The sequence below is a fragment of the Plecotus auritus genome, assembly GCF_963455305.1.
Source record: "Plecotus auritus genome assembly, chromosome: 4".
Taxonomy (NCBI): Eukaryota; Metazoa; Chordata; class Mammalia; order Chiroptera; family Vespertilionidae; genus Plecotus; species Plecotus auritus.
This window is the reverse complement of record NC_137775.1, coordinates 82218229-82241514: the sequence shown is the minus strand read 5'-3', so window position 1 is coordinate 82241514 and position 23286 is coordinate 82218229. Positions and strand designations below refer to the sequence as shown.

Below are 23286 nucleotides of genomic sequence, written 5' to 3'. Positions count from 1 at the left end.
AGTTTGTTTGTTTTTATCAGGGTCTCAAAATGGTGTCCCCAGGACATTCTCTGTCCCCCACACATCCCCTTAGGATTTACTGCATCATCCATCCTCTTCCTGACAATTTGTCACTTGCCACTTTTTTTCTATCCCAAGTACTCAGCATTGGATGGGTGTTGGAAAAATACCCCCCCGCCACCGCAAAGCTCTGCTCACCCTTTCCCCAATAGTTCTGACCTGGATACAGACAACAAGGACAGGGCCCCATGTAGGCCACCGCCCTAAATATATCAGCCTCCTACTCATATATACGTTGATCTCAAAAAAGTTCTAAGAATCATCCACAATGGACAAGTTTAAAAATGCTCACATAACCAAATGGTTTCATGTTTCATTTAATTGGCATTTGCTATTGATGGCAGTACTGCTTTGCTCTTTTCAGACATTTTACACCTAGAATCTACAGTGAGCTCTGGCACGTGCGATGCTGTGACTAATCGTGGCTGTGCACCATAGCAAGGCCGGCTGCCATTAGAACTGCAGAACGTGCCTGACCACGTCAACATAGTGGCTATCCGCAGGTGGCTTCCTCTGACTCCCAGGCTGCAGGAACTTCTTAATTGTAGGGATGTTGCTGATTCTTGTTTTAAATGCCTGGAATGAGAAACAGCAAAATCAGGGCCTCAATAGTGGTCACAATCTTTAAGAAAAATAAAAACTTTGTCATGAGTGGAGGTTACTTAGACCAGCTGCGTATGGAGCCCAGTGTGTTGAATCTGAGTTAATCCCTGAATGCATGTTTGCTGATATTTCTGAGAAGGATAATACAGTGGCTGGTGTGTATAGCATGAGTTAAATTATCTTAATTTTAAAAAAATCACTGTCATAATTAGGCAGTACATGTTAAAAACTCAAAAAATTCCTTAAGCTGTCAACTACTATTCTAGGAATTTATAAGGAAATAAGTAAAGGTGCTAGCAAAGAAATAACTATAAGAATGTTAACACAGCCCAGCCAGGGTCGCTCAGTGGTTGAGTGTCAACCTATGAACCAAGAAATCACCAGTTCCATTCCCAGTCAGAGCACATGCACAAGTTGTGGGCTCAATCCCCAGAAGGGAGTGTGTAGGAGGCAGCCCATTGATGTTTCTCTCTCATCAATGTCTCATTGAGGGACTTTGTGGGGGCCCTGGAGTCAGGGGGACTATCAGGAAGCAGAGTTGTTTAATAGGAGATGGGAGGGAAACAACAAAGACAGACTTGTCATCCTTGCTTCATCAGGAAAAACTCAAAGTGCTAAACAAATAAACAAAAAATGGGAAGCACTACAAAAATGAAAAGCACACTAAATGTTTATGCCAGAAACCAAAATAATCTGTTCTTTTTTTCCTTTGTAAGATTTTATTTCCTAACTAGAGGCCCGGGTGCATGAATTCGTGCACAGGTGGGGTCCGGCCAGCCCCTCCCCTAATTGGGGTATGTGGGCCGATCAGGGGCCAGGCCAGCTGGGGGGAAGGGCCAGGGGCAGTTGGCCGGCTGGCCCTGCCCCCAATCAGTGCAGGGAGGGGCGATGCAGGGTTGGTCAGGGGGAGGGACTGTGGGCCAATCGGGGTTGGGGGGCTGATCAGGGGCGAGGATGGCCACAGTGGGTGTCATAGTGACCCATTGTTCCAGTCATTCCAGTGTTTCGGTTGCTGGCTTTTTATATATATATAGAATGATCCTATAGTGTGAGCAGGAGAAAATTACAAAATGAATAAAATAATGATTTTTTAAAACAGTCTTCTTGAGTTCCTTCTGAGATTGACCTGGAGGCACACTTTGTTTCATTCTTTGTTTTTATTCATTTTCCCCCTGGGTTTTGTGTAGATGTTAACACACTACCTTTAGCAGAGGGAAGTCTGAGAGAACAGAAGCATTGAGTTCTTCCACCATTAAAATAGCTTCTAAGAGTTGTACATCCGCCCAGCTGAATTTGTTGCCAACAAGGAAATCCTCTCCATGGTCTTTCAAAATCTGCAGAAAAAAAAATAACAAAGAATATCAAATAAAAGTAGAGACTATTTTGCCAGGCTAAACACTTACAAAACATGTACAGATCAAATTTGCTAAAGAATCTTTGCCTTGACGATCCTCAAGAATGCTGGCAAGGACAGGATGAAACTGATACTCTTACACATTGCTGTAAATTAGCACCATCTTTTGGGAAATTTGTCAGTGATTATCAAGACAGCATGGGTGGTGAAATGCCAGAATGGAGCTCCCTGTTATGAGACTAGAGCTGGTTAAGTAAAAGTGTCCCCACCCACCAGAAGAGAAAGACACAAAGGTCATGATTTGTACCACAAATACAAATAAATCACAAATGGGATACAAGAAGTCCAAACGTGGTAAATATAAAGAAAGTAGCATTTATCCTCCTTTCCTACAAAAACCATATCCCAGAGTAACCAAATATATTATGAGGGGAAGAGTTATTTTATAGAAAGGATTCCAGCTAATAAATGAAGAGCAACTGGCAGGATTGGGATGTCAACATTTGCATCCACTGATAAATCAGTGGGTCTAGGCACTGATCATAAATTACATTGAGTCAGAGAAACCAAGATGGCAGCATAGGTAAATACCTAAACTGCTGCCTCGCATAACAATTTCAAAACTACAACTAAAAGACAAAACGATCATCATCCAGAACCAAAGGAAGTCTGGCTGAGTAGAAATTCTACAACTAGAAGGAAAGAGAAAAGCACACTGAGACTCAGAGGAGCTGCAGGAGGCAGAGGTTCTGAGACGCGTGCGCAGAGAGGACAGGCAACTGAGTGCGTGGCTGGCTTTCTCAAGTGGGAGGGAAACAAAAGCTCCCGACTGCGCTGAACTCCAGTTCCGGGCGAGACTCTGGGGACCCAGACTCATTTGGGGAGAAACTGGACTGTCTGGCAGCGGGCGGAACTTGAGGGCGACTTTCTCTCAGAGGTGCTTGCAGCGATTACCATGGGACACTGAGACACAGGGGCCTATTAGGGCAGGGCTGATGGGAAACCAATGCTGTCTGCTCCACCATGAGACTCCGCCCCATCCAAGCTGAACACAGAAGCTTTTGCAAGTTTTGTCTCATAGGAGTGTCTCCAGCACAGAAGTTCTCCCAGCGTAGACACAGCTGATCCTCACAGCCAACTGGCCTGGAGGTCAATTCCTCCAAGTGATACCAACAACAATCAAGGCTTAACTACAACAAGACTGTGCACACAGCCCATAAAGGGGTGCACCAAGAGTGTCCACCTCAGGTAACTGGGGAGGCTGAGCCACTAGGCCCTATAAGACACCTAGCACACAAAGCCACTCTATCAACTCAGGGAAGCAGCCAAAATGCGGAGACAAAGAAACAAATCACAAATGAAAGAAATGGAGGAAAGCAAATGACTGGATATAGAGTTCAAAACCACGGTTATAAGGTTTTTCAAGAACTTTCTAGAAAAGGCTGATAAATTTAGCGAGACCCTCGAGGATATGAAAAAGGACCAACTAGAAATTAAGCATACACTGACTGAAATAAAAAATATTATACAGAGATCTAACACCAGACTAGAGGACCGCAAGAATCAAGTCAAAGATTTGAAATACAAAGAAGCAAAAAATACTTAACCGGAAAAGCAAAAAGAATCCAAAAATATGAAGATAGTGTAAGGAGCCTCTGGGACAACTTCAAGCGTAACAACATCCGAATTATGGGGGTGCCAGAAGAAGAGAGAGAGCAAGATACTGAAAACCTATTTGAATAAATAATGACTGAAAACTTCCCCCACCTGGTGAAAGAAATAGACTTACAAGTCCAGGAAGTGCAGAGAACTCCAAACAAAAGGAATCCAAAGAGGACCACACAAAGACATCATAATTAAAATGCCAAGAGCAAAAGACAAAGAGAGAATATTAAAAGCAGCAAGAGAAAAACAGTTACCTACAAGGGAGCACCCATACGATTGTCAGCTGATTTCTCAACAGAAACTATGCAGGCCAGACAGAAGTGGCAAAAAATATTCAAAGTGATGAATAGCAAGAACCTACAACCAAGATTACTCTACCCAGCAACGCTATTATTCAGAATTGAAGGGCAGATAAAGAGCTTCACAGATAAGAAAAAGCTGAAGGAGTTCATCAACACCAAACCAGTATTATATGAAATGCTGAAAGGTATTCTTTAAGAAGAGGAAGAAGAAGAAGAGGTAAAGATAAAAATTATGAACAACAAATACATATCTATCAACAAGTGAATCTAAAAATCAAGTAAATAAAAAAACTGATGAACAGAATAAACTGGTGAATATAATAGAATCAGGGGCATAGAAAGGGAGTGGACTGACAATTCTCGGGGGGGAAGGGATGTGGGGGGTGCGGGAAGAGACTGGACAAAAATCGTACATCTATGGATAAGGACAGTGGCGGGGGGGGGGTAAGGGCAGAGATGGGGTGGGAACCGGGTGGAGGGGAGCTATGGGGGAAAAAAAGAGGAACTATTGTAATAATCTGAACAATAAAGATTTATTAAATTTAAAAAAATGAAAGAAAATCTAAAAAAATAAATAAATTACATTGAATCATAAGAACAGTGACAACCAGATGATGTGTGCTTCCTAATGAACTACACAACACCACTGATGAAGTGGTCTGTCCAAAATACATCAAACTTGAACCTGTCAAGCTTCTAATTCTAATTTCCAATTGACAGAAAATCTAGGGAATGAAAGAGTTATGTTGCAATGGTAGAATCCAGACTGTGAGAAACTTGGCAAGACAAATGCAGGAGGAAAGAGGAGAGAAAGCAAGAGGAAAGAACTTGAAATTAAAAGGAGCTATTTTAAAATATTATGTAATTGACTAATTACAATAAACGAAATTGAGTTTGATCCTGATTTGAACAAATGAATTATTTTAAACATTTTGGGGTGTGCTGGGAAATAAGGCCACACTTATTTCAAAATCCATAATATCATAAAGCCCAGTGCAAAACACCATAACTCAAATAATCATTCTAGTTTTTCTGCTTTTCAATGGAAGGTATTTCAACATCACTGCACATTGTCCCCAAATAAACAGGAACTTGCTTGTCTAATACTCTGAGGTTCTGGCAAAACTCTTCATTATAATTTGGTCAATAATAAATCATTCTTTTTCAAGGCTAAGACTGAATTATTCTGAATTATACCACAGCATTATGTTGTCCTGCAAACCTTTATATATGGAATTCTATACTAACAAGTCTTTATCCTGTGGCATGCTGCCCTGCTGGAACTTTAACAGACATACTGAGAAGACATCTGTAATTAGCGTTTGCCCCAAAATGATGTCAGAAAAAAGTTGTAACTTTAAGAGGCTTTGTCTTTTAAGTGAGGCATGATTAGCCAACAGCATTAAAGCCTAAAGAAATATCTGACACAATGAATTGAGATAATGATGCCTTGGGCTGATCATTTTTGTTTGTTTGTTTGTTTGTTTAAATCAGAACAGAAATACTGTATCCTTTCATTGCACTAGGTTTGTTCTAAGTCTGTTTTGTTGGGGGTTCCATAATTAGACATGCCATTTGTTTTGGAATCCTTATTAAAGTTTTAGTCCAAATGCAGGAAAGCTCTAACATGGTTTCTGTCTTTTCGGATACTCACTCTTTTAAATATTCTTATCAGCCATCGGAAAGGTGCAAGACCTGGATCCATGCAGCCTGGGAAGGGGAGGTGGGTACTTGCCTTGCCCCGCCCCCCTCCTGCTTTTCCTCCCAGCTTCGTCCTTCCCTTCTCCATTTCCGCTCCGGGAAGAGAGGAGGATTGGAGGGTGGTCCCCATAGATGTCAGCTCCTCCCCTTGTCTACCTCCTCCCCCCCTGCCCGTCCCCACAGGATCTGAGTACTCGGCTGTCGCTGGAGCATCAGGGTGCCTGCCATACCGCTGGGCCCCACTAGGGTTGGATCCCTGCAGCCTACCTTTTCAAAGACCGGGAAGTAACGGGTTTTAGCTTTTGTCACGATTAAAGCGATGTTCTCCTCTTTTTCCTCTGGGGGTTTGAACGCAGCCATCATGATCATCCCCATGAGGTCCTGAGTGCCATCAGCATACATGTTGATCCTGACAAAACAGTGTGATTCATCCCCAGAGGAAGCCTCCAGTACTGGTTTCCCAACCGCAACTTCTATGGTTTAATAGGAATTGGGGCAAATGACTTGATTCTTCCTCCCTTCATGTCCATGCTCAGGAATGATTTCTGAAGCCAGAACCAGCCAAGTGATCTCGGTATAGTAGGGTCTCTGGAAATGTTTAGTGAATAAAGGGACCCACGAAAGAACTAATGAGTGCCTCTAAGTTGAAATCTTCCATAAACAAGCAATTAGATTATTATGAACTTAAAGACCGAAATGAATGAAGTTTACTAAAAATACAAAACAATTTAGTACCAGGACCTTTTCACTTGGAAGATATATCATGTATTAGGTCTTCTGTTGACCTGGCATCTGAGAAAGAAGTTTACTTTCCTAGTCAGGTCAGACAAACAATTCATATTATTCTCTTAAAAATTTTCCTTTTTAAAAAAGTGTTTTTTTGGCCTTAAAGGTTATTAAAAATCTAATCATAGTAGATGCACTACTATTATTTAGTGCCCTATTGGTACAGTCATGCTATGCTACTTAACCTCTGCAACCAGTTTGCAAACTCATTAAGGGTTGTGTGTCTTTGTACCCCCACTATGTGCTAATCGTCCAACAAATTTAAAGGTCTTCTTGGTTTTTGTCTTTCTTTTTAACATATATAAAATAATAATGTACTGTCATTGTCCTAGCTGAATTACAAATGCTTTTTCTTCCAGGTTAGATTGCCATGTAGTCTGCTTGCTTTAGTCCATTATAGTTTATGCCCAACCTGGAGCAAAGAATATTAACAATGCTAACTATAGTTTCGGACACACCTCTTGGAAAAAAGCTACTGGTATTTAAAAAAACAACAATTAAAAACATGCACGGAGACAATGAGAAACAGACTGTTTTTGCACGTTAGTATTTGTTTACATTGTTATAAAAGGATTCTATTCATACGCTGTGTTTGAAATTGCTTCTCTGGGCGTATACCCTTGGGATTGCCAGGTTAGAATGACTAAATCAATTTTAAAGATAGAGCTATGGGAAAGTTGTGTTTGAAATTGCTTCTCTGGGCGTATACCCTTGGAACTGCCAGGTTAGAATGATTAAATCAATTTTAAAGATAGAGCTATGGGAAAGTTGGGGTAAGCTGCCTCTTTTTATGGACTGTTCATTGCTATGTTGATCTCTCCTTTTTCTGAACAATTGAGCTTGAGCCTTACTTCTACCAAGTCTTCTGTATTTACTGACCATCCCATCATATCCATGCTTATGGTGATAAGATAAAAGAGACCACTGAAAATGCTCTTTGACCCCAAATCCAGATAAACTTTTATAGTTATCTTGTTTTGCCTTAAATCTACTTATCTCCTATGAAATTAAACCAATCATCCACATAGCCATAAATATTCACCGTCCAGTATTTGTGATAAAACCTGCAGTTTCTTCCATCAATAGATGGGGTCTGTTTCCTGGGCTGCCTTCGTAACTTGTTTTGACCAATAGAATGAGGTGGAATTAATAAGTAACTAGTTTTTAGCCTAGTACTTAAGAGGCCTTGTGTACTTTTACTCTCTCAGAACCCTGCCTAGCCTCCATGAGACAAGTTCAAGATGAGAGGATGGGGCCCAGCTGGTGTGGCTCAGTGGTTGAGCATTGACCCAGGAACCAAGAGGACACCAGTTTGATTCCTGGTCAGGGCACATGCTAGGGTTGTGGGCTCAATCCCCAGTGTGGATGTTTCTCTGATGTTTCTCTATCATTATGTTTCTATCTCTCTATCCCTCTCCCTTCCTTTCTCTCTAAAAATCAGTAAACACATATATTTTTTTAAAAAGATGAGAAGATGAAAGGTGTATCGCCCATTTGCCTCCCAATCAATATTCAGCCAGCACCCACAACCAGAGCCTCCTGGCTGACTACTGGTTGACATATGAGTGAGTCCAGTCAAGATAAGTCAAGCCTGGCCCAGATACACCCCACCACTCAGATGACCCATAGACTGGTGAGTAATAATAAACACTTGCTGATTTACATCACTGGGCTTCAAGATGTGTTGCACTGCATTATTTGTAGTAATAGCTCATTGCTCAATATTTATTTACTAGAGGCCCGGTGCACAAAATTCATGCACGGGGGGGGGGGGGCGGGGGAGGGTGTCCCTAAGCCCAGCCTGCACCCTCTCCAATCTGGGACCCCTCAAGGGATGTCTGACTGCCCGTTTAGGCCTGATTCTACTGGGATCCTACTGGGATCGGGCCTAAACGGGCAGTCAGACATCCCTCTCACAATCCAGGACTGCTGGCTTCCAACTGCTCACCTGCCTGCCTTCCTGATTGTCCCTAACCGCTTCTGCCTGCCAGCCTGATCACCCCCTAACCACTCCCCTGCCAGCCTGATTGATGCCTAACTGCTCCCCCTGCCAGCTTGTTTGCCCCTAACTGCCCTCCCCTGCAGGCCTGGTCACCCCCAACTGCTCTCCTCTGCAGGCCTGGGTCCCCCCCAACTGCCTTTCACTGCAGGCCCGGTCGCCCCCAACTTCCCTCCTCCACCGGCCTGGTCACCCCTAACTGCCCTCCCCTGCAGGCTTGATCACCCCCAACAGCCCTCCCTTATAGGCCTGGTCCCTCCCAACTGCCCTCCCCTGCTGGCCTGATCACCCACAACTGCCCTCCCTTGCAGACCTGGTCCCTGGCAATTGCCCTCCCCTGCTGGCCATCTTGTGGTGGCCATCTTGTGTCTACATGGGGGCAGTCATCTTTGACCACATGGGGGCAGCCATCTTGTGTGTTGGAGTGATGGGCAATTTGCATATTATTCCTTTATTAGATAGAATTAGATAGGATAGAGGCCTGGTGCATGGGTGGGGGCTGGTTGGTTTGCCCTGAAGGGTGTCCAGAATCAGGGTGAGGGTTCCCTTAGGGCATGGGGCAGCCTGGGTGAGGGGCCTGTGGTGGTTTGCAGCCTGGCCATGCCCCCCGGCGACCCAAGCGGAGGCCCTGGTATCTGGGATTTATTTATCTTCTATAATTAAAACTTTGTAGCCTTAAGCAGAGGCCAAGGCAGGCCAGGGCAGGCGGAAGCTTGGCTTCCTCCATCGCCAGGGGCAACTCAAGCCTCCTGCTCTCTCCAGCTCCATGACTGCCGCCATTTTTGTTGGGATTTATTTATCTTCTATAATTGAAACTTTGTGGCCTTGAGTGGAGGCCTGGGCCCGCCAGGGCAGGCAGAAAGCTCAGCTTCCTCCATTGCCGGGGAAACCCAAGCCTCCTGCTCTCTCCGTGGCTGCAGCCATCTTGGTTGGGTTAATTTGCATACTCACTCTTGATTGGCTGGTGGGCGTGGCTTGTGGGTGTAGCGGAGGTATGGTCAACTTGCATATTACTCTTTTATTAGATAGGATTAGTTCATTCATTGCCACCTTCATGTAGTTTGCCAGGTCATTTTATGAGAAGATATTTTGTTTGGAGTGGAGAGAGAATATGAGAATGTTGAATGCAGATTGCTATGAGCAGTAAAAGGAGAAGCCTAGAGTATTTATTCAGAGTTAAGTATAAGTCATGCTGGGTATAACAAGAGTACATCTCCCCTTGTTTCCTTGCCTTCTCCCCTCAGTCCAGGCTGAAAGGCTACAGCTGAACCAGGTCTCAGTTGGTGCCTACAGAGGCTTGGATAAGAATCAAGTACAGACATAAATCCTATCGTACCTGACTGTCTCCTTCAGGTCCTTTCCATACAAGTTGTACTTGGCAGCCAGGTAGCTGAGGATGGCTCTGGTCTGCGTCAGCATCATCCCATCAATTTCAACCAGAGGCACTTGGCCAAAAAGCAGGCGCCCATCTGTAGTATGAACAAAGAAAGATTAAGATATTCTCCTTCTATGGCTGTTGTAAGCCTGCAAAAGTGTCCACTTTTAATTTTGTTGAATGATTTTTAGTTTTTAGCCAAAGTGGTGAGTTGAAGACCCCAGTTGTTGAGGAAATGACTACCATTTGCTTAATGGAAAATCTGAGATTTGCTTGGTGGTTTCATGCATTTTTGTGTGTTCATTAGTCGTGATTATTTAGGATTTTCTTTTAAAAAAAAAACATATTTTTATTGATTTCAGAAAAGGAAGAGAGATAGAAACATCAATGATGAGAGAGAATCGTTCATCAGCTACCTTCTGCACCCCGCATAATGTGCCCTGACTGGGAATCGAACTGTGATCTCATGAGTTGACGCTCAACTACTGAACCATGCCAGCCAGGCTATTCAGGACTTTCTACATTTACTGTGACTGATTCTCAAAGTTTAGAGTGTACAAGAATCACCTGGAGGAGGTGGTTGTTAAAAATATTCACCCACTTCCCAGATATTCTGCTTTAGGGGTGTAGTCTGGGAGTCTGAATTCTTTAAAAAGTACAACAGGTAGCACTGTAGGTCCATACAACATCAAGATGATGTGAAGCTAAGAATGCTGGCGTATCCAGGTCTGAATGTCAGCTTCAGCCCTTTTCAGCCATGACTAACTTAGAGCTTCAGCTCCCTTTCCTCTAAAATAGTAATAATACCGATCTAGCAGGATTTCTGAAAAGATGAAATGAGATAATGTTAGTAAAATGCTAAATACTGTCAACAGTAGATGTTTAGTAAAATCAGATTTTCTTCTTTGTGAGTGACTGCCTATATAAATAATGTGTTTAAGAAGATACTACAGTCCTAGCCTGTTTTGCTCAGTGGATAGAGCGTCAGCCCTCGGACTGAAGGGTCCTGGGTTCAGTTCTGGTCAAGGGCATGTACCTCGGTTACAGGCTCGATCCTAGCCCTGGTTGGAGTGCATGTGGGAGGCAAAAATTGATGTGTCTCTCTCACATCGATGTTTCTCTCTCTCTGTCTCTCCCCTTCCTTTCCACCTTCTCTAAAAATCAGTGGAAAAATGTCTTTGGGTAAGGATTAACCAAAAATAAATAAATACATACATACATAAATAAATACTACAAATAGTGCTCTTTTCATGGGGTCTGGAAGAATTGAATAGCTTTTATATTTCATTTACACCTCTACATTGCTGAGATTAAGGAACTTGACCCAGAATAAAAACCAGACTTCACTAGTGCATTGGCAAAGGTCACAATTAATTTCCCCAATTTCACTACCTTTCCTACTGTACTTAGTGAGAGGCAGTAGAGGATGGTGGGGAGAACACCAGTGCAGAAACCAGTAAGAGCTTTCAGGGAACTGGTGTCCTTGTCTAGCCGACGACGTTAGGCAAATCTCTAACTTCTCTGAACTTATTCTCTGATCTGTAACACTATCTGTCCTGTCTTACTGAGTTTCTTTGAGTAGGAATAAGATCATACTAGTAACCATGCTTTGTAAATATGAATACTGTTACTGAAACATCAATTTCCTAAAAGTTCTACATTTGTCAATATTAGAGGAGTATCCAACGCTGGGTTCTACTGCTTATGATACAAATATCCATTAGAATCAGGAGCTGATGATCGTCTTCTGAAGGATTAAAAAAATCTAAGATCAAGAGTGCAGAAAAGGCTGTTTAAGGACATTTAGTTCAAAGCATTTGTATTTTAGACAATGGCAGGGTGGAGGCCAAGGGAGGCACAGGTGCTTTGCCCAAACTGACAGAGTCAGGGGACAGCTAAGCCAGCAGAAGTGGGCCTCCTGACTCCCAGCCCAGTGGCCCAGTGACCTTTCTGCTGTCTCTCTCTGCCCTTTGTTCACAAACAGCAGGAATGACCAGGAGGGTGTCTCAAACATAAAGCAGCATCACAGATTCAAAGAGAGCTAGAGGATTTTAGAGGCTCTGCGGGAGCACTCCTGCCAGAATGATCCTGGGTGAGATTATGGAGATACATTCATTTGTTTATTCAATATGTATGTATTTAGTCCCTAATATGCACCAGTAACTGTCCTTGTTTGTGGAAAAATGGGGCAGAAATAAAGAGGAAGAGGAGCTTTAGGGGGGATTCCTGGACAAGAATTGGGAAGTGGGCCTTCCCCACTCAATAAGATCTGGCACATTGCAATCTATGACCATAGAGATTATTTTTATGTTATGGTAAAGAGGAGACTTGTGTCAACTATACATTAATAAAAAAAATTTTTTTTAAAGACAGGATGTAGAGAAGTTAAAGGTGTTGCCCAAAGTCATATAGCTTGTAAATGGAAGGTCTGCTGACTATTGGGTGAATGTTTTCCTTAAAAAATAATTTGTCACCCTGGCCCGTATGGCTTAATTGGTTGGGCATCCTCCTGTGCACTGAAGGGTTGCTGTTCAATTCCCAGTCAGGACACATGCTGGAGTTGCAGGCTCAATTACCTTTAAGGAGCATTCAGATCAATGCTTCACTCTACATCAATGCTTCTCTCTCTCCCCCTCTCCTTTCCTCTTTCTCTCAAATAAAAAACAACAACAACACAATAAATAATAATAGTAATTGGTCAATTTCATGATTGTTTATCATCAACAATGGGACACTCAGGTTTCCTTAGATAAGAAAAATAATGTTATAGCTGTTAGAAATTTGAAAGTATTCTGTTTTTTTATCTGATAAATTTTTTCTGGGGAATCTTATGGATTAAAGATGTCTTCTTGGGTCCAAATTTAAACAAATTTGGATCTTTTCTATAGTCTTGATTCTAAAATTGTGACCTAATAAAATGATTTCCGTTAATCTGTTAAAACCACCAAGAACAAGTGGATATGAATGATGAGAACTAGAGGATATCTTAGGTCAAATTTCTCTTCCTTTTTTCTCCTTCCCCTTCAGCCCTCTGGATCATTATTTAAGAATTCTTAAAGGATTCTTCAGTGGGATGGGGAGTTTTGAACCAATTGGCATTGGTCACCCATATTCATGCATCTTATCCAATTGAGATCTGGGGTCATAACCTACTTGATAAGCTTTTATGAAGGCTAAAGAGACTATGCAGATGACAAATTTAGCTTCGTGCCAGGGACACAGTTAACAGACAATCCATGTTAGCGGTCACACTGTATGTCTTTTCTGGTAGTGGACATTCTAGAGTTCTGTGTTTTATAATGAAACTAGAGGCCCAGTGGGATCGGGCCTAAATGGGCAGTTGGACATCCCTCTCACAATCCAGGACTGCTGGCTCCCAACTGCTCACCTGCCTGCCTGCCTGTTTGCCCCTAACTGCTTCTGCCTGCCAGCCTGTTCACCCCCTAACCACTCTTCTGCCAGCCTGATCGACGCCTAACTGCTCCCCTGCCAGCCCAATTGCCCCTAATTGCCCTCCCCTGCTGGCCTAGTCACCCCTAACTGCCCTCCCTGCCAGCCTGATCACCCCTAACTGTCCTCCCCTAGAGGCCTGATCACCCCTAACTGCCCTCCCCTGCAGGCCTGGGTCCCCCAAACTGCCCTCCCCTGCAGTCCTGGGTCCCCCCAAACTGTCCTTCCCTGCTGGCCTGGTCACCCCAAACTGCCCTCCCCTGCTGGCCTGATCACTCACAACTGCCCTCCCCTGCCAGCCATCTTGTGGCAGCCATCTTGTGTCCACATGGAGGTGGCCATCTTTGACCACATGGGGGTGGCCATCTTGTGTGTTGGAGCAATAGTCAATTTGCATATTACTCTTTTATTAGATAGGATGAGTACTTCCAGAAACACATATCTATCTTTTCCAATAAGATGAGATTGAACAAATCTAGGCTTACCCTTCTGCAACTTCTCATATTGCTCTCGTGTTTCAAGAAATTCTTCTTCAAACTGGATAAAGGACAGAGACATTGTTATAACTTTAATAAGGTGCTGAGAGACAGAGCTGTGAAGGGAGAGATAAAGGGGGGGGAGAGAGAGAGAGAGAGAGGAGAGAGATGGAGAGAAATGCTCATGGTATAAAATGCCCAGTGGCTTCAAGAAAGGAAAAATTTAAAAGGAACACAAAGCCATCAACTACCACACAGGTGAAAATTCTGATAGAGTGTGTGTGTAGAGTAGCTTAGAGTCACTTGGGACTGGAACCCCTTTTTGCTCTTGGCCTACTTAAAGCATACCCGACAGCCTCATATTTTTCCTTTTCTTTGCCTTAGCTCTTTCTTCTCTCCAAACTCTTGTCTTTTTCTCCAACTTCCCCAATGATTTCTCCTCTTCTGTTTTTTCTTTTCTATCTCCTTTCCTTTCTGTGTTATTTTCATTCTAATAAGATTTCTCTTTGATGCTCATATATTCAATGAAAGGGGTCCAAAGATCATTACTCAGGTGAGGTTAATATCATTAAAATCACTTATTGATGGAGTTTCCAAAGCTTTTGTGACAAAGAGTGACTTTTGTCCCTCAAACCTGGAGATGGGGGCAGGATAAGGTGAGCAATGTTAGGAGAGAAGTTCCTAAAGGGAATAGAGAAAAACCAAGATCACGAGCCCTTGTTCCAGAGATGACATTGAAAGAGAAAAGGAAGTCTAAACCTGCATGAAACCAAACAATAACACTTGTGAAAATCTATGAAAAGTCAGTGGAGAGGGAACTCAGAGTTAAAAAAAGATCCCAGTGTGGCAGGCTCTTCAGAGGATGATTCAAGGGGAGACCAGGCTGCAGTGGGCCTAGGATTCCAGTCAGCAGCCCTGGGTAGCACATGACTAAGATGCTACAGCAGAGCTAAAGAGACTCCAGGAAACCATCTGGGCCAGATGAAAGAAATGATTCCTATGTGGTTTCCTTTCTCTCCTTTATCTTATGACCCACCAAGATCTTTCCAGCCCCCACAAAGCCCCCAGAACACCTTCCTTGGCTTCTGCCCTCCCACCCCTGCTTAAACCAAGGACCATGATCCCCTCCGCATCCCTCACAAAGGAAGACAGCTGGAAAGAGAAAGAGTCAATATGGCTGGAAGGCACCATCCTGAATTTTGAAGAGGGAAGAGGCTCACTTCATTCTCACCCAAATTGCCCTCCTTCCTTTTCCCAATCAGGAACCAACCTCCACGCCAGCTGCAGCCAGCAGCCAGCGGATCGACTCCATCCTGCCTCGGCCAGGAAAGTACCAGAGCTTGGGTTTGGCTGCCATGACGCCCGGCTCAGGGTTTCCTAAAGGGCCAAACAAGATGTTTAAAGAGCGAACTAACACACACCTTATGGAGTGTATCTGTTTGTAACAATTCCAAGACAGGGGAAGGAAGCTGTTGTTTAGGGATGCATACAGAGTAGGTAAAACTATGAAGAAAAGCCAGAAAATAATGATCCCAGCAGCAGGATGGTGGTCACCTCTAGTGGGAGAATGCAGGCTATGATTGGAGGAGCTTGAGGCATCCTGGGATGCTAATAATGTTCTATTTCTTAAAACAGAATTAGTAATTAGCCTTTATAATTTATCTTTAAACTGCATATAGCCCTAGCTGGTTTGGCTCAGTGGATAGAGTGTCAGCCTGTAGAACAAAGGGTGCTGGGTTCGATTCCAGTCAAGGGCGTGTGCCTGGGTTGCGGCTCAATCCCCAGTGGGGGTCGTGCAGGAGGCAGCCAATCAGTGATTCTCTCTCATCACTGATGTTTCTATCTCTCTCTCACTCTCCCTTCCTCTCTAAAATCAGTAAAAATATTTAAAAAATAAAAAATTAACTGCACATAAATGTTTTTGCAATCTCCTATATGCATGTATGCTCTATCTCACAATTTAAGGAAAAAAAAACAGATTATACATATCAAGGTTTTCTGTAGATTTGAGAGACTGCCTCTGGTATTTTGAGAAAAGGAACCAGGAGTTAATATGATGGTTTCATTAATGATCTTACAAAATATAATCTTTTCTAACAGCGGCAAGGGGCTGGGCTTGTTTGGATTAAAATGTTTGTGGGAATTGGGGACTCTCATTTCTGCCAAAGACTTTCCTGAGTGCTGAGACAAGCATAGACACAGACCTACACAGGACCAGGATTCAAGTCCTTACCTGGCCAGCAAGGAGCTGGGTAAGCTTAGGACCAGTTTACTAAACCTTGGTCTACCTTCATGTCCACGTCTATAATTGAGAAAAATTATACTAGGAGAGTAGAATGATAATGCAAGCAGACCTGGCAGTACTTTCTGCCTCATTGTCACAGAGCCACAGGGATTATTATGTTAGTGACCCCTGTATGTCACAAGATTATTGGGGTGATCAAATGAGAAAAAGGTAAAGTGCTTTGAATAAACTAAGCTCTTTACCACCTTAGAGGATTGTTGGGTCTCCTTTACCCACATTTGCCCCTTGAACCCTATATACTTTAAGGAAACTGCAAGAATACTTCCTGCTGGCACAGTGCCCAAGGCTCTGTGGCTAGGAGGGTGCTCAGGAAGCATCAGGCGAGCACATGGATGGAGAGGCTGACCTCAGCTCCCCAGGTGGCACCTACTGTGGTCCTCACCATTGTACAACCTTAGTCTACCTCAGTCTCCTAATCCTTAAAATGGGGTAGTGGTTGTGAGGATTGAGTAAAAGTGATAGATGAAATACATACAATATCTGACCCATATCAAGTGAAGTCCTCACTTCTTGAAGCAAATTGCCAGTGGGTTTAGCAATTCTTTGGGTTTTTTATGCTAAGATAGGTTTGCCTATTAGTTTTATATGGGATTTATAAGTGTTTGTTGCAAATGCAATTGATATTTGCAAAAGGGAGCTAAAACTTTTTGTGAATCTGACTCCATATTATAATACAAGATATTCAACAAGTAAAATCTGGGGTAGCTTTTGCCTTCATTTTGTGAACAGAGCATTTTCATGGTTCACTGTTACAAGGAAGTGTATTTTGTATTTTATGTACAGACTTTGTGCCCACAGCTTCCCCCACTTCACTTCCTCCACTTCACTGGCCCCTTGCACATTCTCCAGGCACATGGGAGATGGAAGGATGTAACTTTGAAGACCCAGAGCTAATTACAAGGACAGAATCGCTCCCCTCCCTGCCATCACCTCCAAGGCTTAAATGGTGCCGAGGGTGCCCTAAAAGCCCAGGATTAGAATGAAGGGGACCCCATCTCAGATAAACAGGCCTAAAACCAGCAACCCTCCCTTCCAATCCAAGAGAAGGAAACTTTTTTCTCTAGTTGTTAATAATCAGCCACCGCTTCTTGGAAAAGCCCCAGCAAAATGTTGATGTGCCCCATAAATAAATCACAGCTGAGTCTGGCCAAGCAGCCACCATTCCTCATCTCTCAGCCTCGGCTGGTTCCGTGGCCTTCTAAATGGGATGATTTTTTAAGGGGCTCAGCAGGACTTCAGTCCCCATGCCCAACCCTTCCCAGGAAGGGGTGTTCCTTCTAGAAGGACTGAGCACCGAGAAGCGGCCCAATACCTCTTAGGAGCTCACACCTTAAGAACCAGCTGAACTCTTCACTGCAAAATTCTAATGAGGGAAACATCTGGAAGGCAGGGATGATGGTGTAGTTCTTCCATCTCTTATAGAACCAACCCAGACACGTGGCAGCTGTCACCTCAATGTGCCACTTTGAGATACATACCAGTTCCCGAACGTGTTAAAGTTCTGTGTTCTATCTTTCATTCTCTCAGCATCAAACATTTAGTGAACTCCTACTGTGGATATAGTACTAGGTTGGGCACTCCAGGCATACAAAGATAAATAACATGTAGTTCCTGCCATCAAAAACCTTACCTATATTCTAGTGATGGAAACATCCAGACTAACCAGAGGTAAGTCAGAATGAAATAGGTATTTAACAAAAGCACGAGTAGATCTGTTTTACATACTCACAACTGTGAAGCTACTTTTGCCCCACCCTGTCTATATGTTTGTCTCTCAGCCCTACTGCTCCCTGCTTCATGGCATCATAGGTTAAGGACAAAACCAAGTCCCTTAGTCCTCTATTCTTGACCGCTAATGAATGTCAACAGATTAGTACAGCTTGGTAATACGGAAGACTGGCTTTGTTTACCCTTCAAATAGAAAACCCAATTATTTTCATTGTTAAAAAAGAAAAAAAACCACACCATCAAAGCTTAAAAGAACAGGTGCAGTGGAAGCTTTCATTCCGGCCTGCCGTGGGAAATGAAGAGGTAGGGAACAAAGGAGCAGCGCTCTCTGGATTTTACCCAAGATGCAAGCACTCTGAGCAAGAGCTGCTGGAACCCCAGGCATTGAGCTGAGTATAAATCCATTCCCATCTCTTCAAAGCTCATTATTGTGCTACTGATGTTGACCAAAAGGTGTGTCCTGAACTCAACAAACCTGGAAGGCTCCCCACAGAGATCAAATGACATTGGGAACTGAGACTCACCTGCTAGGGCTCGAAGACTTCACCTGTGAGCAGCTTCACCTGAGATGAGAGTGGGGTGCATTTCCCCACCCAGAGTCCCAGGGACCCACACCTCAGGAGGGTCAGCAGGAAGCAGCCATGATGGCATAACAGCCTTTGGAGAGTCAGAGTGTGGTCCTTGGATAATAAATATGCCCCAAATTTTTTAGAAAATAGAACATGTATCTATGAAAACATATTTCAGCTCTACCTATCACTTGAGCAAGGTTTTTAACTTCTCTGAGCCTCAGTTTCCTCATTTGTACAGCAACGCTAATAGCTCCTAATTCATTTGATTAGATATGAGGTGAACATAAGATAATGAGTACAAACTGCTGAATAAATGGTGCACACACACACCTGTATCTCCGCACTGCAGCGGCATTCATGTGTGCTTCCAAAAGGAGGGACGGCATTCCCTGCAAGTGTGTTGGACCAGCAGCAGCAGCTTCGCCTGGAAGCGTGTTAGAAATGCAGAAGCACAGTCCCTGGGCCCAATCTGTCAATCAGAGTGTGCATTTTTCAAAACATGACCAGGCAATTCACTTGTATATTTAAATAAAGTTTGAGAAGCCGAGTCTAGAATGAAAACCCAACTAACCTGCACCTGGGGTTCAGTGTGAGGCTCTGGGTCATTCTTCCCAGAGACTGCTGGGCAGGCACAAATTGCAGAGCATGGCATTTAAAAGGTAGGCAGAGCAAATGGTGACGTGCTGGAGTTGTGGGTGGCTCAGAATAGAGAGAGAGAAGGGCTGAGGGAACTGGGGAGAATTGTAAGTAAATTTCCTATGTGAGATCATTTGTATTGATGCCCCTCTATGAGAGGAATTCCACCCGGCTGGTGTGGCTCAGTGGCTGAGCATGGGACTATGAACCAGGAGGTCACAGTCTGATTCCCAGCCAGGGCACATGCCTGGATTGTGGGCTCAAATCCCAGTAGGGGTCATGCAGGAGGCAGCTGATCAATGATTCTCTCTCATCATTGATGTTTCTACCTCTCTCTCCTCTTCCCTTCCTCTCTGCAATCAATATATACATACTAGAGGCCCGGTGCACGGGATTCGTGCACTGGTGGGGCGTGGCCTGCGGGGATCAGTCCGCTGTGGGAGCGCCGCTCATCCCGGTCAGCTGAGTGGCACTCCTACTATGGGAGCACACTGACCACCAGGGGAAGCTCCTGCATTGAGCGTCTGTCCCCTGGTGGTCAGTGCGCATCAACGACTGGTTGACCGGTCGTTCTGCCATTTGGTCGCTGAGCTTTTATTATAAAGGATAGTTTTAAGGGAGGAATTCCTAGGATATGAGCGAGGCCTTCTTCAATTCCCAATGTTAATGAAGTACCAGATATGTAGGTTCCAGCCCTGGGCATGTCTGGAAGAAATGTCAGTCCTCAGCTATAAAATGAAGAGTTGGTCGAATTAGACAATTTCCTTTGTTTCTTCCAGTTTTAACAATCCTTCTGATATTGTTTCTCTTCCCTCATCTTCATTCTTTGGTCTATGCTCCTATCTGCTGAATGCATGTGTCGGGAAAGCAGCCAATGTTTTGGGGGTGAAATTCTAGTGAACTGACAATGTTAAACAGTCACTCTGGATGATTTAGGCAAAACAACACATATTTTTCTCAATTATTTGAACAGGTAGGCAAAAAGCGGGCTTTTATTGACTTTTCTGGATTATAAAAGATATAAGGGGTTCATTTAAAAGGTTGCCAGTTTTAGCAAATATTTTGGGTCAGAATACAAGATGTCAATTCTAAATCTATTATCCATAGAAATCGCCTTAACATTTACTCTGGCTTCTCCAATGGATCAGAATGGCCTATCTGCATTATAACCAGCAGATCAAAACTTGTCACGGAGACAAAATAAACTCTCCCAGGTAACCCTGTATTCCCCACAGAACTGTACTTTGCTAGTTTGGAAAGAAGTAGCTCATTTTAGCTTTAAGAATATACTGCTTCAGAGCACAACCAAGACTTTCAGTATAGCTTTAAAGTTTGTCTGTTTTTACTTGATTATGAATTATTTCTATTCTATTTTGCTTATAACAATAGCAAAGCACTTCATTAGTTAGATCTGACATATTCAGTATTTGGATTTTATCAAAGGGAAAGTCTCCTGCATAAAACTTGCTCCTTTGAAAAAGAGCTCAAGTATTTATATGGAATTTTTAATACACAACCCCAGCTGAACAATATTCCTAGGTGGAGAGGGGGTGGGTTACTGATTGAATAGGATGATCAGGAGAAAGCTCTAATCCAAGCTCACATGCTAAGCATCTTCTCCAGAGAGCTTTATATTTCAGGTTCAGAACCTACGTTTCCTTTCCATGAGGGTCTAATGGATTGATTTACATTCCCAAAACCCACAAGAGGTTGGCTTATACCCCGCCAAAACTTACAAACTTACTTATAGGAAAGATACAGCCAAGAAAGAGACTTTCATTTACCTAGGTCACCAAGGCTGCTTAAGAGAATAAGCCACGTGAGCTGCCACATGGCCCAGAGCTGTTTAAAGTCCTAGAAAAAAAAATGGTGTCAGGGCTTGACTCAGAGACTCCTGCTTTTCAACTTGCAGTTCCCCAGGCATGCAGGACTCCAGAAGAAGACCCCAGTGGCAGATTATTTGGATGAAATCTTCCAAGCATAGTGGAGTAGACACCTAGAGGCAGGAGACTCAGTTTCCCCGTTAGCACCCTGGCACAGAGCAGGTGGCATCTCTGTTTTTTCAACTATGTAAAAAATATGAGATTTGCCTAAGAGGGAAAAATGTAATGGCTCAAATAGTAATACATGTTTATGTTCTTCTAGGTCTGTTATGTCCACCAATCAACTGAAGCACCACTGTCCTCTCACATGTAACGTGTGACATGGATGTGAGGGATGTTCATGTCTGGTACCATGTGATCAGGCATAGGCAGTGAAAGTCTTCAAAAGGCCTAGATGTAACCTGCCATACCGTGTTCATTTACGTATCTATTCTGCAGGGAAACTGATATCTGTTACTTTCATTTGACATAGGCAAGTTTAAAAATATAGGCATTAAATTAACCACAAAGTTAAAACAATTGCTGACTATAAGCTGCATATTTGGCCACAAAATGTAACTACCCAACCAAGCCCAAGGAGAGTATACAAAATTTAACCACTAACCTTATCACTTCCTGGCTCTTGTCTCTGGTGTGGTGGGGGACAAAGTGAAGGTTTATAACCCTTATCTGTCCAGTTGCTAGCTCCGCCCACTCAAGGGATTAGCCAGTGAGTATTCCAATTTGTACACGCCCCCGGGGCTTCACTTTACATCCATTGTCAGTGTATCTGATAGCACACCAAGTTACCCAAGGAAGAAGAAAGGAAGACTCCACTGGCTCTCTCAACACAGAGTACCTGTTTGGGCCCTGACTCTATAATGGTGGCCACGACAGGTCCAATTCCTACACCTGTGGTATTTCCATTCTAGTTGGGGAAGACGGACAGTATAAATATATAGACAAATTAATGCAGTGTGTTCAAATAATAACAGCAACAATATATCAGATGATTACAGCTTATGGGTAAGTGAAATCTATGACAGCAATGTTATAAGGGACAGGAGGGAGGAATTGGGAATACTGTGTTATAAGGTACTTGCAGTACCTGTAAAGCATTATAGTGTTATTTGAAAGTGGTCTTAGTGTAGCTTAAATATATATTGCAAACTCTAGGGCAACAAATTAAACTTCAAAAAAAATATGAGCCATAGCCCTAGCTGATTTGGTTCAGTGGATAGAGTGTTGGCCTGTGGACTGAAGGGGTCCCGGGTTCGATTCTGGTCAAGGGCACATGCCCAGATTGCAAGTTCGATCCCTGGTAGGGGGTGTGCAGGAGGCAGCCAATCAATGATTCTCATCATTGATGTTTCTATCTTCCTCTCCCTCCCTCCCTCTCTGAAATCAAGAAAAATATATATATTTTTAAATGAGCTATAATTGACATGCTAAGAAAAAATGGAACCATATATAGGCTCAATTAAAACCAAAGCATGCAGAAAAAGAGGGGAAGACAAAAGAAAAAAACAACAAAGAACAAGGGAAACAAATAGAAAACAGTTACAAACATGGTAGAGATTAATTCAGCCACCACAATAAGGATTTTAAATGTGGTCTTAAATATATCAATTAAAACAGAGACTACAGGTGGACTGAAACCAATTATATTTTCTACAAGAAACCCACTTTAAGTATAAGGACAGAGACTGATTAAACAGATAAAATGGACAGAGGGTGTCAAGTGCTCTGAAGAAAACAAAATGATGAGAAAGAGGCACTTGGGTGTTCGGGGAGTGCTACAGGCCTCTGTTCTGGGGGACTCCCTTAGGTGGGGACATGTGCGCCAATAGGACAAGAAGGAACCCGCCCTGCAGTCTCCATCACATTCGATGAAGAGGGAACACCAGCAAATACAAGCGCCCACACTGGTTGTTGTTTGTAGCAGACCCTGCCCAGTGGAACTCACTTTCTGCTCTGTTGGGTTCCCCTGGAGGCTGGCCCCTACCAATGGCCCCAGCCAGGCAGCAGGAGGAGATCAGGTGTTCCTCGTGGCCCCCAGTCTGCCAAAGCCTCTCTGAGTGGCTAATGCTGGGTCCCAGGCTCCTTACCCTCTGCACCTCCTCCTCCGTCACAGACACCAGAGCCTCACACCATCAGCTTTCCTCTTTTGTCCCAGACACCAGGCCTCTGTACCTGCTCTATTTATACGTGGCTGTGCCCTTTAACCTCACTGGTTCACCTGACCTGAGGATGGGGGAGGGAGGAACTTTTTGCCAATACGGCAACTGAATTGCACAATTTAAGATCATGTAACCATGACCAGAAAAGACACAGGAATCTGTCCTCATTGGAAACAGCCCGGCCTCTTGTGTTTATTTTCTGTAATCCTCTAATTCAGTGAGAGCAGAAGCC

General features: G+C 43.4%; 1 protein-coding gene across 14 annotated transcripts; it reads right to left on the bottom strand.

The window, feature by feature from the left end:
* Positions 1-361: 361 nt before the first annotated feature.
* LOC308246492 (glutathione S-transferase A4-like) lies at positions 362-23120 on the bottom strand. 14 transcript variants are annotated; one of them, XM_080664766.1, is made up of 9 exons: positions 22983-23052; positions 21500-21523; positions 20757-20866; positions 15042-15148; positions 13781-13832; positions 9807-9939; positions 5953-6094; positions 1866-1997; positions 362-636 (listed from the first exon to the last, which is right to left on the bottom strand). In XM_080664766.1, exons 4-9 carry the CDS (start codon positions 15126-15128, stop codon positions 514-516), a joined length of 669 nt encoding a protein of 222 aa, XP_080520892.1. In that variant the 5' UTR covers positions 15129-15148; positions 20757-20866; positions 21500-21523; positions 22983-23052; the 3' UTR covers positions 362-513. The 14 variants fall into 14 exon arrangements, with proteins under 14 accessions (XP_080520892.1, XP_080520898.1, XP_080520895.1 ...); XM_080664772.1 differs by lacking the exon at positions 21500-21523 and adding an exon at positions 18707-18845; XM_080664769.1 differs by having other exon boundaries at positions 20797-20866; positions 22983-23048.
* Positions 23121-23286: the final 166 nt, after the last annotated feature.